The 19,173-nt window shown below is 47.0% G+C and overlaps 1 protein-coding gene across 1 annotated transcript; it reads right to left on the reverse strand.

The window, feature by feature from the left end:
• Positions 1-822: 822 nt before the first annotated feature.
• Positions 823-1,800, reverse strand: LOC128628075 (olfactory receptor 10AC1-like). The gene has a single exon (XM_053669833.1). The coding sequence runs from the start codon at positions 1,798-1,800 to the stop codon at positions 823-825; it is 978 nt and encodes a 325-aa protein (XP_053525808.1).
• Positions 1,801-19,173: the final 17,373 nt, after the last annotated feature.

Raw genomic sequence — 19,173 nt, forward strand, 5'->3', positions numbered from 1 at the left:
ACAAGAGGGTCCGATGATTTCCAATAGTGAGAGATGCCTGAGAATTCACGCACGGCCATGGGAGAGGGCAGAGCGGTGATGTTACACAGGGCGACCGTGCAGGCCTCTTCTGTGAGGAGTCAGCCTGTGAGTTCAGGTGGCATGTGAATGGCAGGGAGCCAGCCCAGGGAGGATCCGAGGGAGGGGCCATCGGGGAGTGGACGTAGCAAGTGACAAGGCCAGAGTCGAGGGTGGCGCCTTAACACCTACTGCTATGCACCTGGCTGTTTCATTTAACGTGTGTGAGAGATGCTTCCCAGTCTGATCCAACTCCCGCCGCCTCCACCTCTTCCTCCTCCTTGTCTTTGGCAGCTGCATAGGATTCCGTCCTGGAGATGAACCGCAGTGTGCTTGGTCCATCCCATGTTGGCATGCAAACACTTTGTAACCTTTTGCTGAGTCCCGCAGTGCTGACAGGAGCATGTTTGAACACCCATGTTGTCCTGCCTGTGAGCTCCCTGTGGCCATGTGTTGGGCTCCCTGCATCACTGCAAGGCCTCCACCCTGCAGGCCCCAGGGCGTGGGAGGGACTCAGCAGGTGCTCCTGGGAGCAGCAGAGGCGGGTTTCCGGGTCTGTGCAGCACTGTCTTTGGCTCTTCCTTCTGGGACAGCGGAGGACATGGCACCTGCTGGGAGGCTGTCCTTCTGTGGACATGTTTCCAGGTTCTCTTTCCTGAATGCGGTCCTTGAGTCCCCCCTGGTGGCATTGCTGATGCTGACACCTCCTGGTGCACAGAACTGGACACAGCAGAGGTGTCCACTCTGGCCTGGCCCAGCCTGCTGTCAGGGTTCACGCAGACTCCGCGCTGGTGGCTGGCCTGGCCGTAACCGTCCCAGCACCCTGTGGATGGCAGCAGTGATCTCTCGGTTGCGCAGGCTGTAGATGAGTGGGTAGAGCAGCGGGGTGACGTTGGTGTAGATGAGAGCCAGCATGCGGTCCTGCCTCGGGGAGTAGCTGGCCTTGGGCCGCACGTACATGAAGGTGGCGCAGCCATAGTGCAGGAAGGTGACGGCCAGGTGCGAGGCGCAGGTGGAGGCGGCCTTATGCCTGCCTGTGGAGGAGTGCAGGCGACGCAGGGCAGTGACGATGGCCACGTAGGAGGCCAGGATGAGCGGGGAAGGCAGCAGCAGCAGCACCAGGCAGGCACCCAGCACGGGCAGCTCGTCCACATAGCTCCTTGTGCAGGCCAGGTGCAGGAGCGCTGTGACGTCACAGAAGAAATGCACCAGCAGGCGGGAGCCACAGAAAGGCAGGTGGAAAACTGCCACTGTGAGCCCCACAGACACCGTCAGCCCCCCAAGACAGCAGGCCAGAGCCATTCGCACGCACAGCCCGGGGGTCACCACAGCTGCGTAGCTCAGAGGGTGGCAGATGGCCACATAGCGGTCATAGGCCATGGCGGCCAGCAGGAAGCACTCAGTCCCGCCCAGTGCCACAAACATCTGCATCTGGACAGCACAGCCCAGGAAGGAGATGGGACTGCCCCTGCCCTGGCCCGGTGCGGCCAGGTCGGCAAGGAATCGGGGCACCACCACCAGAGTGTAGCAGAGCTCAATGGCCGACAGCTGGCATAAGAAGAGCAGCATGGGTGGCCGGCTGGGCACAGAGGCCACGGCCACCAGGATGAGCAGGTTCCCACTCAGGGTGGCCAGGTGCACGGCCAGCAGCAGGAGGAAGAGCACTGGCCTCAGGTGCGGGAACTCAGAGAAGCCCTGAAGGAGAAAGCCAAGGGGCACGGTGGCATTGCTGGGGCTGTCCATGCCCCCGCCTGCCCATCGGCACCTGTGGGAGAGAAAGGAGGGAAGGGCGAGCTTGTGGGGTGCTGCCCCTCTTCTCTGCTGCTGGAGAGAGGGTCAGGGGGAAGTTAGAAGGTGGGAGGGGTACCTTTTTAAGGAGTACATTGCAGATTTTCAGACTTCCTGGACTAGAATTCTTACAGTTGCTTTCTCAGCATGCTCTTTCCAAAAGAGCCTTGATTTTAGGCCCTTGCCTTACAGTGCATGGCTCAGGACCTCCATCTACGAAGAACTCCCTGCCATCAAACTCCAGTCACCATTCTGAGGGCCTGTACACCCAGGAGGAGGGTGTCACCGCCACCTGAGCTCCCCAAGGCAGGTCCCCTCCTCCCTGCCCTCTGCCATCACTTCTGAGTTGCTCTCTGTTGTGGGTCCCAGAATCTCAGAAACGTACAGCAGATGAAGAACTTAGAGAGCATCCCCTACAACCTCATCATTTTAAAGGGGAAGATGAAGCTGGGAGGTGGTGCTGGTGAAGGGCTTACCTGCTCACAGGAAATCACAGAGTCTGCCTTCCTGAGGCTGAATCAAGAGTTTCTCCCGACTCCAAATGAGGTTGTAAAAACATCACTGGGGGCCCTAGCAGGGTGGCCCAGTGTCCCATACACCGACAGTTTGTGGGTTCCCTCCCCAGTCAGGGCACACACCTAGGTTGTAAGTTGGTCCCCAGTCTGGGTGCTTATTGGAGGCAACAGATCAATGTTTCTCTCTCACATCCATGCTTCTCTCCCTGTCCACTTCTTCTCCATTCCCCTCTTTCCTTCTCCCTGTCTCCTCCTTTCTCCATCCTTCTCTCTCTAAAATCAATAAGCACGTCCTCAGGTGAGGATTTAAAAAGAAAGTCACTGGTGCCAGCCAATCCATATCGATTTAGTCTGAAGTAGAGAGCCAGGTGTGTGCCAGGCGCTGAGGCGGACCCTCAGGGAGCAGGGGCTGGTTGTGGGAGGGCCTTGCAGGGCTCACCAGGAATAGCCCGTCCCTAACATTTTCATGAAAAGTGATGTGTATGTGTTCTGACTCGCTTTTCTGAGGGAGCAGCACATTCCAGATTGGCAGCTGAGTCACTTGCAGGCAGCATTTGGAAAACATTGATAACCCGTAGAGGTCAGCTGTGCTTGTTAGAAACCTCTGCGGAGCCTGGGGGCACATGGGGTGCTAAGAAATTGAAGGCCAAGCACACGGGAGGGGGAGGTTTGATTTTTCCAGTTGTTATTAACGATATCTCTTACTTGCTCACATCTTTTCATTAATTTTAATGGTAAGCTGGACTATTACTTCTTCTCAGGGACTTGGTGTCATGGTTTATAATCACTGTGAGAGGGGAATTGTGTGTAGCTGTTTTCCCGTAGAGGACACCAGCAGTAAAGCCAGGTCAGGGTCAGGGTTGGATGCAGAGCAGGAAGGAATGCAGAGAGAGAGCTTGGGTTTTGCTTACTGGAGCTCGTTTTGGAGAAGAGAATTCTGAGGATTTATGTTCATCAGCGTCACCCTGTGCTGCTTCTTGTCGACCGAGGGCAGTGTCTTCTAACAGGTGTTTGTGGTCTGAAGGGAGGGAGGTAGGATGGGGTTCTGGGTGGGTCTGAGAGAGGCCGAATCATTTCCCTGTGTTTCCAAGCTCTCACCCTTTTCTGGACACTCTTTGGTCTGGTGAATATGTAACAGACCTCTTTTTGTTGAGCGCCTCTTCCTTGTAGCTGGAGTAGCCTCAGGTCTGAGCAGGAGAGGAGGCAGGCTGTCCTGGAGGTCGGGGCAGGGTGGGACCCCTGAGGGACCCTCAGCAGTTCTCGTCTCTCTTCCTGGCTTGCCACTCTCTACTCCCTCCTTCTTAGAGATGCAGGGGGTGGGGGCCTGGGGACAGTTCTTTTGCCTTCATGTCTGTACTGCACAGAAATGGAGGTGACAAGACAGGCCAGGTGAAGGCTACAGTAACTGTACACTGAACATGCATCCATGTTTCTCAGAAGCAAGGTCACATGAAGTGAGCCAAATGGGCCGAGTAAACCAAAAGGAGGCTCAGGAGGGTCTCTACTTGGTTTAGAGTTTTTAGGAGGATTTGTCACAAACTCAAGGGACATACTGTACGAATGTCTTTTCTCTGCAAGGATGAGGGGGACCAGACACTTTCCAATCTTCAGCAATTTGGTCCATTCCAAACCCAGCTCCCCCCAGGTCAGAGAAGCTGCTAAGGGAGAAGAAATGACCACAAGTTCTGCTGGAGCCCCTGCCTCCCCAGGGGCAGGAAGGCAGATATTCCCATTCTTCCAGGTGATTTATAGCATCAACACACTCTCTGGAATGAATTCTCTTAGTTGTAGAACAACCAGATGAGGTGGGCCCATTGATACACTCATCTTACAGATGAGAAAATTGAGGCCTAGAGGAATTAAGTGCCGTGAGCTAGTGGTACAGCCAGGTTTATCTGCCAAGCCCTTGGTGGTCCATGGCCCCACCCACTGTGTGGGGTCTCCCTTACAGGGACTTATCCTCAAAAATCTTCTCATGTAAGTCAGACCACCCCCCCTCAGATCTTCCAGTGCCCCTGCCTAGAAATCAGCTGCACTGCCCCAGGCCTTGCTGTCCTCGGGTTTCCCTTGGCTGCGGATGTGAGCAGTAATACAGAGCATCTAAGATAGCAAATCTAAAAATAATTTCTCCTTAGCTCTGCCATTCATGGCTGCTGCTGTGACTGTTCTGGCAGGTCTGCTTTTCTAACTGTGTGAGTCCCCGTGGAGCACCCACAGAGGGAGGGCTGGCTGGTGGCCCGGGACATCCCGACGTGGCTGGAAGCCTTGCCGGGCTGGGGCCACAGACCTGCCCTTGGATTTCCACAGTGCAGAATAATTAAAATTACCTGTCCCCATGATGTTTCTTAAATCGGTCGTTTCAGTAGTCAGTGGAAGCACTCGTAAGCAGAGAGGATGAGGTGGGAGATTTGAGAGCTGACAGTCCAGCCCTGCCAGACCAGTGGTCATGACCACACCTCCGGCTTCCATCCACTGGACCCCCCAGCCTCTGCCATCCTGGATGCCTGGCCTCTGACCCACAGCCGTCCTGGACCCGACCTTGGGCTGAGAGTGCAGGGCTGCTGATCCCCAAGAATGGACTTTGTGCCCTAAGAACTCAGCTTTCCTGACTTCTCTGCAGACTTCTGGGCTTTGGACTAGCTATGCTCCAGCGTGAACACTCTTAAGACCCTAGAATAAATCTCTGTCCTTTGCTCCTAGCCAAGGCTCCAGGTTCTGCTGAGTTCCTTGCACACAGGTCAGAGCCCAGCATCTGCAGCATCCTGGCAGCCTTTGGGTCATTTGCATAGCAGCTGAGGAGTGTAATTGTGATAATGAGTCCTTTTCCTGTGTTAGCAGCCTTTTCCTTGATTTATGACAGATAACTCAAAACTCATTAATTACATATATTTGTGTTATTATCTATGTCAAATTTAGGTTTGTTTTAAGGCTTTAAATTAAGACTTATTTACTATTTTACACCCTAGCTGGTGTGGCTCAGTGGATTGAGCACAGGCTGGTAAACAACGGGTCGCCAGTTCGATTCCCTGTCAGACCATATGTCTGGGTTGTTGGCCAGGTCCCCACTAAGGGGAGCGTGAGAGGCAACACATATCGATGCTTCTCTTCCTCACTTTCTCCTTTTTTTCCCCTTCCCCTACAAATAAATAAAATCTTAAGTAAAACACTTCTTTACTATCTTCTTGCTGTATCATGCAAACTTACATCTGTTAGTGGCTTTTTTCCTTATCAGTTTGATAATTTCTCTAGTCAGAGGGCTGAAGAGCAGCTCTGAAGTACAGGTTTTACTGTGGGCTCCCTGTTCCAACCATTCACACTCTCAGCCTCGACCCAGGACACACATGACATTTCTGGGGTGGTGCTCCTGTCCTGTGAGCCCCTGCCTTGCACCTGATACAGCAGCCTCCTGAGTCCTGGACGCTGCTACATTTGGCAAGACGGCTTATCAAGGGCTTTTGAGAGTCTGGATAAAAGGAGTCCTTTGCTATTTCCTGTGGGCATCTTTGTCTCCTGCACCCACTTAAACAGATGTAATAGGGAATGTTCCTTACACAGACATTTTTGCTTTCCCCTGCTTAGGGTGTTTCCTGAAATATGTAGTGATCCCACATGTTATAAAACCGTGAAGCCCTTGATATTTCCTGTCTTCTCAGGGGGGCTTTTTTAAGTGACGGTTCCATGGGCAACATTTTAAGTCTCCAGCTCCGGGTCAGTACCTTACCTTGGGTTTTGCATGTTGGGCAACATTAAATCTCCCCGTTCCTGACAACTGGGAATCCTTACAATACGTGTCCTTGTGTGTTTGCAGCCCCCAAAATGGTTCCTACAGTTAATTCTCTTTTCTTAAGTCAACCGTGGGGTTAGGGCTTTGAGTGCAGTTTCAGCTCAGCTTCCTGGTCTCCTTTGTTTTCACTGCAGAGGAGCTTTGGCCACACAGATCTAGGAGCCCTGCTGATTTCCGAGCTTGTGCTCTGCCTTTGATGCTCCTAAAGAAGTTCTCAGCTGGAAAGAAGCAGCATCCATTTAAACTGATATCTGTGGCCCAGGCTTCTGGCAGAGGAAGAGGGACGCACTTCAAGCACAAGCACCTGAATGGTCCCCATTGCATTGCCTGGCAAGGAGACTGCCCCAGTTCTGGGACTGTGAAGGTCGTCTTTGTCATGCGTAATGCATGGTCATTGCAGTGTCACGTTTTGAGAAGTAGTCTAGTCCCTGGGTCAATCCGTGTATCTACCTTAGACAGTGTTGGTATCTTTGCTGTCTAGAGACACTAGTTCGTTTTCTGACTTATTTTTTAAGATCAGCTATCATGTTCGATGAAGTTGGTTTTAGTAGGTTTGAAATACTGTTAATTTCTCAACTCCATCTCAGGCCACAAAGCAGTGAGAGGGTTCCCCGAAAACCTCAAATGACCCTCCTAGTAAAGATGCCTTCCTGTTTCTTGTTGGCCACTGGCTGTCAGCTGGGAACTAAGGAATAGGCAAGGAGGCTGCTTGGATGAGGGAATCAAGGCAATTACAGTTCTGCCAGGGCATTTTCATCATTCATTAATCTGATAAACAAACAAAAAACCTGGGAAAAACTGTCTTGATCTCCTGGGCCAGCCCCCAGCAGGACAGGGCACACTGGTGTCTTCTCAGCTGCCTCAGAAAGCTTTTGGCCCCTCAGGAAGCCCTTCACCTGTGAGAGCCCTGTGCATGCATTTGGCTTCAGGAGCTCTTTCCTATGGGACACTCTCTTCACCATCCTGTCAGCTGCCCCCAAGTGCCCAGAATGGACCCCTGTGGTTGCCTAGAAAAATCAACAAAGGACCACATGAAATGAGATGGAATGGACAGGGTTTAGTGGGCCCTGATGGTGGCCCAGGTCTCCTTCAAGGGTGGTGGCTACTGCTGTGGTTGGTGTGGTTTGGGGCCTGGGAACTTCATGCTCTGGCCAGGAAGTGAGGGCCAAATGGGGCCACGGACAGTACTGTGATGGGGGGTTTTGTGTGGGTGCACTTTTGTGTCTCGTGGAGCTAAGTAGTAATCACAGATGTCATCTTCATAGATGTCGTCTGTACTGCCAGTAAGGAGCAAAGAGAGGACACTGTCCTCGGTTCTCTCCTTACCCCTTATTCTATAGAGACAGCACATTGAAGGCCCAGGAGAAGCCCTGTTCACCCAAGGAGAAGCCCGAGCTTTCTCACTTTTTTGGTTGGAGAAGCTGAGGCAGAAGAGATGCACTTGGGCAAAGATTCTGGATAAAAATAGCAATAAACCTAAAAGTTCTGGTACCTGTAGCTGCCTGAAGTGCCTCACACTGCACCCCACCCTCTGCACCCCAGACTAAAGGGTTCCACCAGTGAGAGCACCTTGAATGCCGTGTGCCCCACGATTTGCTGGTGTGGGGCACCAGGTCTGACCTCAGGAGGGCAGAAGAAATGCTTCTCTCAGAGGCAGTTAGCAGTTTGGGTAAACCTCAGTAGGGAGCATATTAACTGCCTTGTTTCCATGGTCCAGTCTTGGTATTTCCTTCCCTGCCCGCATACCCTGTAACACCAGGCTGCTTCTTACCTGGGCCCACACTGAGGGATGGTGGGAGGTGAGTTGAGAGGAGACTCAGATCCTGGTGACTGGAGGGTAGAAACGTCACAGGCAAAATGAAAAACGGCAGGCGGGAGAGTTGCAGTGGGCAGTTGTAGAGGTGATGGAGGGCTTGAAATGAGAAGAGCTGGAGATGGGAAGGGTGGGGGGGGGCACAGAGACCATGCCGAGGTTGCTTCTGCAGCAGTTTCTGGCTGGCAGTGGCCAGCCAGTAGTATAACCTTCGCTTGCTGCTAAGGTTATAGTCCCTGCATGTCCCTGGAGAGGTCAGGAGAGGAGAGCAGCCTACTAGTCCTTCCACAGGGAGGACGGGCAAGACCTAAGGCCCCTGTGATCAGTGTGCTCACTATGCACCCCCTCCTCAGGCTCGGAGACCTAGGTGGGACTTGGCACACGTACAGTGACTCTCCTGCTGTCCAAGGAGAAGCAGCTCTCCCCATCTCACGTGGCCCCTGTCCAGAAGCTGTCTGTCCCTCTGGCACCGCACTCTTTCCCCAGAGTGTTTGTCACTGCTCTCTCATCATAGCAGTTCTCCCCTCTGCCTGCTGGAGCAGGCTCAGCTCCAGAAGCTGCACTGAAGTGTCAGGCACCCGAGAGGTCTTAGATGGCTTAATTATCCAATGGCCAGTGCAGGGAGCTGCCTGTTGAGGTGCGGGAATGAGTCTCCTTTCTAACTCTCATGTGTGCGCAAAACCCCGGGAACTGCATTGGGAGGCCTCCTCCAAGTGACACTCCTGACCCTGGAGTATGAACTAGAGGACTTTTTGGCAGGTTCCTTTAAGTTTGGGGCCTGAAGACTTGCTCTTGATGTTTTAGTTATTATCCTGGACATTTGTCTGTATATGCCCACCAGCATTGGAGGGCTCTGTGAGGCCATCTGTTCTAATTCATTTGTTCATTCACTTATTCATTGATTCAACAATTTCATATCTATTGAGTACCTACTATGTGCCAGGCTCAAATCTAGGTCCTGGTGTTTTGCTACATGTCAAGTAGCAAAACAGACCAAAAAAAATCCTGTCCTCATGGAGACCTACGTGGTAGGGAGAAGAAAGACACAAGACCCAAATTAAATGAATTGTATACTAGATTTGAGAGGGATAGTTCAAGTGGAGAAAAGAAGGACAGGAAATGTGAGGAGGTGACAGGCAGTTTCAAAGAGGATGCGTGATGACAGCCTTAGAGGAAAGGTGGTATTTGATGCCAAACTTGAAGGAGGTAAAGAAGTGGGTCCCGTGGATATCTGGGGGGAGCCTGTTCCAGGCAGAAGCATTAGCCAGGCAGAGGCCCTGAGTGGGGAGCAGGCCTGCTGTGTTTGAGGCCCAGGGAGGAGGCCAGTGTGGTTGGGCTGGAGGAGGGAGAGAAGAACAGCAGGTAAGGTCAGAGAAGTGGAGTGTGGCCAGCAGAAGGTGCCCCAGAGAAGAGTGTGAGAACTTGGCTTATATTCTGTGTAGGGTGGGAAGCCTCTGGAGACTTGGAGGAGTGGAATGCTCTGGAAGGACCACTCTGGCTGCTGCACTGAACACAGACTGTAGAAGAACAGGGGGAGGGAGAATATGGTGGATCAGATCAGCAGTAGAAGTGAGACGTGGTTGGATTCTGTACATATTTCAACTGTAGAGCCCACAGAACCTCCTGATGGCTTGAATATGGGGTGTGAAAGGGAGGGGCCAGAATGACTTTATTTTTTGCCTGAGCAGCAGGAAGCACAGAGGCACTGTAATCCAAGAAGGGGCCTCAGCTGGAGCAAGCTGGGGAAGGAGAAGTTCTCAGAAGTTCAGTGTGCAGCATTTGTGTTTGAGACATCAGTTAACTGTCCAGGGGGTCCTCCTGACTGACACGTGGGCAGGTGATTTACAGTTCACAGGCGAGAGCCATGGTAGGGGGAAACATCTGGAGTTATCTATGGCAGGTGACATTTAAAGTCATGAAACTGATGGGGAGATCCAGATGGGAAGGAATGTAGTTGGAGGATCCCAGCAGTGTCCCGAGTAAGGAGTTTCGTTCATCCAGGAAGGGAGGTGGGGGAGTCTCCAGTCTCTGTCTCCCAGCTGAGTAAACCACATGCTTGTTCTGCCTCTCTCCCAATCTGCACACCTCCTCCCTTATAGAATATTTACATGGAAAATGAGTCCATGACATGGTAGGATGACTTCCCCTAGTGATCCTAAAGAAGTATTGATCGGCTACAGTTTTGTTACAGAGCGTGTAGAATGTGGAATCGAGGTCACGTGGGAAACATGGTCTGACCCTTCCCATCCCTCCTTCCTCATAAAGTGTGAGGAGCTGCACCAGAGGCTGAAGCAAGGGTGGGACCCAGACCCCATGGAGAAGGCAGGAGTTGGAATCAAAATTCTGTGTTCTAAAATTCTAGGTTCTTATTCCAAATCTGCCTTTTTCTGGTTATGTGTTCCTTAGAAAGTCATTTTTCTTGCCTGAGCCTTTGTTGACATGCTGAGATATAAGAATAATACCACCTGTGTCTAAATAGAAGCTACTATTTTAACATTTTATTTCTAATAGCTTTATTGGGGTATAAGTGAAATACAAAGAACTGCCTACATTCAACGTGCACCATTTGGTTAATTCAGACCCATGCAAACACTCTGGTTACCATCACTACGATTAAGAAAATAGACATGTCCACTGCTTCCCAGTGGTTTTCTTGGTCGATCAGCCTCTTTCTCTGTCTATCAGCATGAGATCTACTTTCTTCACGAATGCTTAAGTGCACAGCACAGTATTGTTATCCACAGGTACGATGTTGTATAGCGGACTGAGACATTCATATTAATGTATAGAATTTAGTCGTTCATACAAATGAGATCTTGTCCCCTTTGAGTAGCAACTCCCTGGTCCCCTACCCTTCAGCCCCTGCAACCACCACTGTGGTCTCTTTTTCTATGAGTTTGGCTCTTTTAGATTCCTTACCTGTTTGTAATTAAACCTATATGTCTCCCAACTTAAAGAAAAGCTTTATTGATCCCGTTTTTTCACCTCGTGCCCGTTTTTATGCAGTTGAAAAAGATGTGTTACCTGTCTTTACTATCTGTACTTCTTTTCCTGTATTTTCTATTTCTTTTCCCCCTATTTTTAAAAGAACTTTATGGAGACATATAAACTGACACCTAAAATGCTGCTTTGAGACTTTAAACGAGATTTTCACTTTTGAAAAGATTTTGTCGATTCTAAAGTGCTATGTAAATGTCATGAACATTGAAGATCTGTCGTCAGCATATTTTTCAACACGGTGCGCTGTTGTGCCTTTTCTAGTCCGAGCTTCCAGAGGGTAGGCTACCCTTACATTCCAACCCTTTTTATGCACTTTCCTTCCCTGAAAGGTAAGAAGCCATTGGGAAGGGACTGGGTCTGGACTGGCCTCCTCAGTGACCCGCACTCCGGACGTGAAGATATTATACAGGAAGAGCCATGTAGCCATGGTTCAGAATTTTGGAAACGGTGCCAGGAGAATCTTGGACACAATCTTTAGGATGCATCAGCCTTGACCTACAGCAAAATGTACTAGTGACAGGGGTTGGGGGTTTTACTCCTAATGTTTTTCCTGGCTGGAGTCTGGCTTTATTTGAAGAGTTGTGTCCACACTGGGACGTGTCTACTTGGCGGAGGGATTCCTCTGGTTGGTGGTCCCTCTGTCACCTCTTGGAGAGTTGGTGTGAGTTTTCTCAAATGTGGAGTCGTGTGGAATCTGTGTGTGCACAGAGACTGGAAATACATCCTGTCCACAATCCTGTGTCACCTGATTGTGCATCACCTGGTGGGACTCCTGCTTTCGGGGGCGAAATACCTCTCCTCTCTGACTGCAGCAGTGAAGAGGTTGGTTAAGTTATTGGGTCTGCTGTGTATCTGTGGCCATGGCTATAAGGAGGAAAAGTTCATTCCTTGGAGTCTTTGTACACATTTGGGTAACTTTATAGAAAACAGATGATAGAAAAGGGGCAATAGAGGAAACCTAAACTGTCAACAATAAATGAAGGCACAACAACACACAAAGGACGTAGGGCATAGAAGAGAAATAAGCCAGAGTATAATCAAAATCTTCAATTGACTCTTCGGAAATTCTAGGAAGATGGATATGTATCTGAAATTCTCATCAAAGAAAATTTAGAAAAGATAGAATTGAAAAAAGGAAAAGGTAGAATTAAAATATATACAGTAGAGATTAGAAAGAATAAAAGAATGTTATTAAAAAGTACTTATGGATTTAATAGACACATCTCTGAAAGTGAAAGTCCAATTGGCCCAAGAAGAAACAGAAAACTTGGGTAAAACTGTAGTCATTAGTACATGAAAGTGCTACCAAAAAGTTAACCTTTCTGTCCTTTGCGTCACACTCGTGGAAAGTAATTTGACAAGTGGACTTTAGTCAAGTTTCAAAGGACAAAGAATCCCCATGTGTTAGTAAGTTTTTCCAGAAAATGAAAAAAGAAGAAAAACTGCCCATCTAATTTTGAGACTTATTTAACTCATATTAAAATAGTTCTTATAATAGATTATGCAAAAGGTATACACTAATTTTATGGGTGACATCTTTTAATGTTATCCAGAGTAATTCAACTTTTAAAAACAGCATATTTTTACCAAGTAACAATGTTCTCCGAACTACAGAGATGATTCAATCTCAGAAAATGCATGAATTCAGTATCGCTTTAGTTGATTGGAGAGAACAGAGTAATTTTGTATACATGGGAACAGTGATAAAACTTCTTAGAAATAAAGGACTTTATAACCTAAGAAAACCAATGTAAAAATTGCACAACAAATGACTATCGATTCTAGAACAAATGGATAAATCTGAGGCAGTGCTTCTAAAGTCAGAAGCAAGATGTATGTGCTTTGTGTAAATAATACTTGTCATAGTCCTTATGATTCTAGCTGATACAAAGGAAAGAAAATATAATTGTTTGCTCGTGCTATGATCATTTACTTTTAAAATCCAAGAGAGTTATTCAGCAAATGAGTCACACTAGTAAGAAAACTCAGCAAGATTTCCGAACATAAGATCAACATATAAAAGTAAATAAGATCCCTTATACCAGCAATAATCAATTAAATATAATAAAAATAAGATAGCATTACAGTAGGAACACATGCCATAAATGTGGAAATGTGGAATGAATTTAACAAAATGCATAAGAGCTTAAAAGGAAAATTATAAACTCTGGTAAAGGACAAGAAATAGAATGTAAACAAACATAAAAATGTACCATGCTAATGAATGACATTCCCCTTATGAAAATGTCAGTGTTTCCCTGAATTTCGGGATGCATTAAATGCATTTTCAATAATTACAACAGGATTCATGAGGCTTATTAGCATATTACTTTTTAAATATATATGGAAAAACAAAGGACTTTCTGCCAAGATGGAGGCATAGGCAGACACACTGTGTGTTCTCACACAACCAAAAGAAGGACAACAATTGAAAAACAAAAGCCAACCAGAACTGACAGAAAATTGAACTGTATGGAAGTTGGACAGCCAAGGAGTTAAAGAAGAAACATTGACTGAGAATTGTAGGAGGGGTGGAGTCAGGCAGCTGGGCAGAGAGGACTCATGGCAAGGCAGTGGCTAGCAGACTTGGCAAGTTGGCAGCTGGCGGAGGGGGTGGTCCCACATTTGTGTACAGATAAACTGGGAGAAACAACTGGGGAGGGAGACAGACTGCACAACCCAGGGCCCCGGCGAGGGGGAATAAAGCCTCAAAATCTCTGTCTGGCCCTGGCTGGTGTAGGTCAGTGGATTGAGCACATGCCTGCGAACCAGAGGATTATGGTTTGATTCCCAGTTGGGGCACATGCCTGGGTGGCATGCTAGTTCCCAGCAGGGGATACATGGGAGGCAACCTTGATGTTTTGTTTTTTTTTTTTAATTTTAAAGAGAAAAAGAAAAGAAAAAATCTCTGTCTGAAAACACCTGCAGGAGTTGAGGGAGCAGAAGAAACCCTTAGCCTCACAGGAGATTGGAGAGACCCACAGGGTCCTAGAATGTGCCCGGGCCCAGCCACCCAGGAATGAGCACCAGAAGGGCTCAGTTTGCTTGTGGGAAGTGGGGGAAGTGACTGAAAGCTGTCAGAGAGTGGAGCAAGCACCATTGTTCCCTCTTGGACCCCTCCCCCACATATAGCCTCACAACTCAGCCAGTTGTGTTGCCTTGCCCTGGTGAAAACCTAAGGCTCTGCCCCTTACTACATAACAGGTGTGTCAAGACAAAAGAATGGCTCAGAGGATGCTAGGAAAATGGCGATGGAGTAAGATGGAGCTGATGCTAGCTCCTGTATTCATGGGTGAAAATCCTGGCAGATCGATAGAGAAATAGCACAATAAACCATCGGTTACCCAGCCTTTATGAAATTAAAAGACCAGAGATTGTGACCGACGCTGAAACACCAGATGGCGGCAGAGTCAGCTACTGGAGCTGGGTCTCATGCGGCCCCTGTGCTGCTGCCAGAGCAACAGGCCTGGGAGCCGGGGAGTCAGGTACGGAAGCCGGACACTCCAAGCCCCTGTGACGGTCCTGGGAGACAGAGGAGTCAGGAACCGGAGCGGGGACAATCTCGGCCCTTGTGCTGATTCCATAGCTACCGGCCTGGGCAACGGAAGGGTCAGTTGCAGGAGCTGGGACACCAAAGGCCCCTGTGACGCCGCCATAGAGACAGGCCTGGGCCCTGAGGAGCCAGCTATGGGAGCCAGGACTTTCACAGATCCTGTGCCGCTGCCATAGTGACAGGACTGGACGCCAGGGAGTCAGGCATGGAAGCCAGGACTCTCCAAATCCCTGTGACACAGCAAAGGAGCCAGCTACGGGAGCCGGGAAGCTGCTGCTCTTTTGAGAAAGAAGAACAAAGTAGGAGGGATCACAATACCTGATATCAAACTGTATTACAAAGCCGGGAATAGCAGCTGCTCTTTTGAGAAAGAAGAACAAAGTAGGAGGGATCACAATACCTGATATCAAACTGTATTACAAAGCCACTGTAATCAAAACAGCCTGGTACTGGCATAAAAACACATAGACCAATGGAACAGAACAGAGAGCCCAGAAATCAACCCAACCCTCTACAGTCAATTAATATTTGACAAAAGGGCAGTAACATAAAATGGAGTAAAGATAGCCTCTTCAACAAATGGTGTTGGGAGAACTGGACATCTACGTGCAAAAAAATGAAACTTGAGCACAGACTTACACCATACACCAAAATAAATTCAAAGTGGATAAAAGACTGAAATATAAGCTGTGATACCAATAAAGTCTTGGAGGAGGACATTGGCAAGAAAATCTCAGATACTTCACGCAGCAACTTTTTTACCGATATGTCCCCTAGAGCAAAGAATATTAAGGAAAGAATAAATAAATGGGATCTCATCAAAATAAAAAGCTTCTGCATGGCTAAAGAAAACAGTATTAAATTAGCAAGACAACCAACTGTATGGGAAAACATATTTGCCAATGATACCTCAGACAAAGGTTTAATCTCCAAAATATACAAAGAACTTACACGACTCCACTCTAAGAAGACACCCAACCCAATTAGAAAATGGGAAAAGGACTTGAACAAACACTTCTCCAAGGAGGACATACAGAACATTCAGAGACACATGAAGAGATGCTCAATATCGTTAGCTATCAGAGAGATGCAAATTAAAACCACAATGAGATACCACTTTACACCAGTTAGGATGGCTATCATAAACAAAGCAACAAACAACAAATGCTGGAGAGGTTGTGGGGAGAAGGGGTCCTTAATTCACTGTTGGTGGGATTGCAGACTGGTACAACCATTATGGAAAACAGTGTGGAATTTTCTCAGAAAAATAAAAATGGACCTGCCTTTTGACCCAGCAATTCCACTGCAAGGATTATATCCTAAGAATCCTAAAACATCAATATCAAAGAACCTATGCACCACAATGTTCATAGCAGCACAATTTACAATAGCCAAGAGTTGGATGCAACCTAGGTGCCCATCAGTAAATGAATGGATCCAAAAATTGTGGTACATATACACAATGGAATTCTATGCAGCAGAGAGAAAGAAGGAACTACTACCCTTTGCAACAACATGGACGGAACTGGAAAGCATTATGCTGAGTGAAATAGGCCAGGTGCTGAAAGACAAATACCATATGATCTCACCTTTAACAGGAAGCTAAACAACAAAACAAACAAGCAAGCAGGAAAAAAAAAAACAACAAAGACACTGAAATAGAGAACAAAGGGATAGTGACCAGAGGGGAGAAGGAAGGGAAGTTAAGGGGAAAAAGGGGGAGGGATTTGGAGGAACAAATAGGAAGGACACAGGGATGAGAACTAAGGGGGGTGGAAATGGGAGGGAGGTGGGGAGCAAGGGGCGGGGGAGGCTGGGATGGGAAAAATAGACAAAAAACTGTACTTGAAAAATAACTAAATAAAATTTTAAAAAATGACTCAAATGAAAGAACAGATGAGAGCTCTAGAAAAAATACACCTACGTGACAAAGAGAGCCAACCTGTTAAATGCACAGTTCAAAACACTGGTAATCAGGATGGTCACAGAATTGGTTGAATATGGTCACAAATTAGATGAAAAAATGAAAGCTACACTAAGTGAAATGAAGGAAAATATACAGGGAACCAACAGTGATGGGAAGGAAACTGGGACTGAAATCAACAGTGTGGACCAGAAGGAAGAAAGAAACATTCTACCAGAAAAGAATGAAGAAACAAGAATTCAAAAAAATGAGGAGAGGCTTAGGAACCTTCAGAACAACTTTAAACATTCCAATGTCTGAATCATAAGGGTGCCAGAGAAGAAGAGGGTTAGGGTTAGGGGAGGGAATTTCAGGGGAAAAGGGGGAAGGATTCACAGGAACTAGTATAAAGGACACATGGACAACAACTAAGGGGGGTGGAAATGGGATGGAAGTGGGGAGCACGGGGGGGGGATGGGATGGGAGTAAAAGACAGAAAACTGTAGTTGAACAACAATTAAAAAAAAGAAGAGGAAGACCAAATATTGAAAACTTATTTAAACAAATAATGGAGGAGAAATTCCACAATCTAGCAAAGGAAATAGATTTCCAGGGAGTCCAGGAAGCTCAGAGAGTCCCAGTGAAGTTGGACCCAAAGAGGAGCACACAGGCACATCATCATTACATTAGCCAAGATGAAAGAGAAAGAGGGAATCTTAGAAGCAGTAAGAGAAAAGGAGACAGTTACCTACAAAGGAGTTCCCATCACACTGTCATGGGATTTCTCAAAAGAGACTTTACAGGCAAGAAGGGGCTGGAAAGAAGTATTCTAAGTCATGAAAGGCAAAGACCTACAAACAAGATTACTCTATCCAGCAAAGCTTTCATTTAAAATGGAAGGACAGATAAAGTGCTTCCCAGATAAGGTCAAGTTAAAGGAGTTCATCATTACCAAGCCCTTATGATGTGAAATGTTAAAGGGATTTATCTAAGAAAGGGAAGATAAAAAATATGAACAGTGAAAGGACAGCAAACTCACACTTATTAACAACCACACTTAAAACAAAAACACAAACTAAGCAAACAGCTAGAAGAGGAACAGAACCACAGAAATGGAGTTCACATGGGGGGTTATCAGCATGGGAGTGGTAGGGAGGAGGGGGGAAAGGTACAGAAAATAAGTAGCATAAATGGTTAGATAGAAAACAGGGGGAGGACAAGAATAGTATAGGAAACAGAGCAGCCAAAGAACTTAAATGTATGACCCATGGACATGACCTAGAGGGGGCAATGTTGATGGGAGGGGTTTGCAGGTCAGAGGGGAATAAAGGGGGAAAATGGGACAACTTATATATTTAAAAAATATATGGAAAAATACAAACCCCAAGACAGCTCATAAAAGTAAAATTTTTGAACTAAGGTGAGGAGTAGAGAAGATAAATAACTCCTAGATATTAAGATATACTGCAAAACAATAATTAGTAAAATAACGATATTTGTATAAGAAAGCTGGTATAATGTACGGGATTGACAGTTCATAAACAGGCTTGTATTTTTATGTGAACTTGGAAAATGATGGTGATGGCATCATAAATCAATGAAAATAAGTAAAAAACAAATGTTTTAAGGGAAGTAGGCTCATTAGATGGGGGGAAATGAACTAGTTTCTCCAGATGTAGTCAAAGATGTAAAATATACAGGCCTTAAGAGAAAAGTTGATGGATCTGAGTACATTAAAAATAAATATTTTGGTTAACAAAGGACAACATAAGTAGAAATAATAGTGCAGGAAGAGATACTTGCATTATTAGTAATAAAACATCTAGAGTTAGAGAAGGAAATAGTACTGATTAATTAAAGAATGAGACTATGGACAAAGTTATTAAGCTGTTGAAGAAGAGGAACTTGAGTGGGTAATAAATCATTGAAGAGATTCTCAGCATCATTTTTAGTCGCAGATAAATAACATTTAAACAACCGTGTGATCTTTCTCCCTTTTATTCTCCAATGTCACTGTTATGACGTGGATACTGGGCCTTTACTTTAACCATCTGTTCACATTAGTACAGGATCCAGTTATCTTTCACCAAAAAGAAAAGTGAAAGTGCCCTATTTCTCAGGGGATTACAAAACCCCACCCGTCAGATGAGGCATGAGGACAAGAAAAGACTTGGGAGAGGAGCCAAGTGGGGCCTGCACGAAGGTGGCACATACTGGCTCATGGGTTCACCTTCCATTGGCTCCAGGTTCTTTACCACGTTGTGCTGAGCCAAGTGTTAACACCTTCCACAGTGACCACGTGCAGTTTGCTGGAAGACGTACCCAATGACAGTTCTGCTCCTTGTGTTCTGAAGTTCAGTGTTACATACATGTGACGCCTTTTGAACTATTGTTGTATTTTAGTTTGTGACTTTGGGGCTGCACCTTCAACCCCAGCCAGGTGGTTGGACACACTGAGCCTCCCACCTGACACTTCCAATGTGCTAACCAAGTATTAAGTGAAACAAGCAAGCCAAACAACAAAAAAGAATAAAGGAGAAACCCATTTATAACCATCAGGTTGGCAAAAATTAAAATGCCAGTTACTACAAAGTGCTGGTGAGTTTGTAGAGAAAAGGAATGAGCCTCCTGCACTCAAGTGGAGGGTAAATCAGTGCTGTCTCTGTGGAGACAACTTAATAATATTTGTGAAATGGCATCACTTCATATTCTATGCCTGCAGTTTCACTCCTTAGAATATTCCCCAGAGATACTCTTCTG

This window comes from Artibeus jamaicensis, unplaced genomic scaffold (genome assembly GCF_021234435.1).
Source record: "Artibeus jamaicensis isolate MK-2021 breed Jamaican fruit bat unplaced genomic scaffold, CSHL_Jam_final contig_1691, whole genome shotgun sequence".
Classification (NCBI taxonomy): domain Eukaryota; kingdom Metazoa; phylum Chordata; class Mammalia; order Chiroptera; family Phyllostomidae; genus Artibeus; species Artibeus jamaicensis.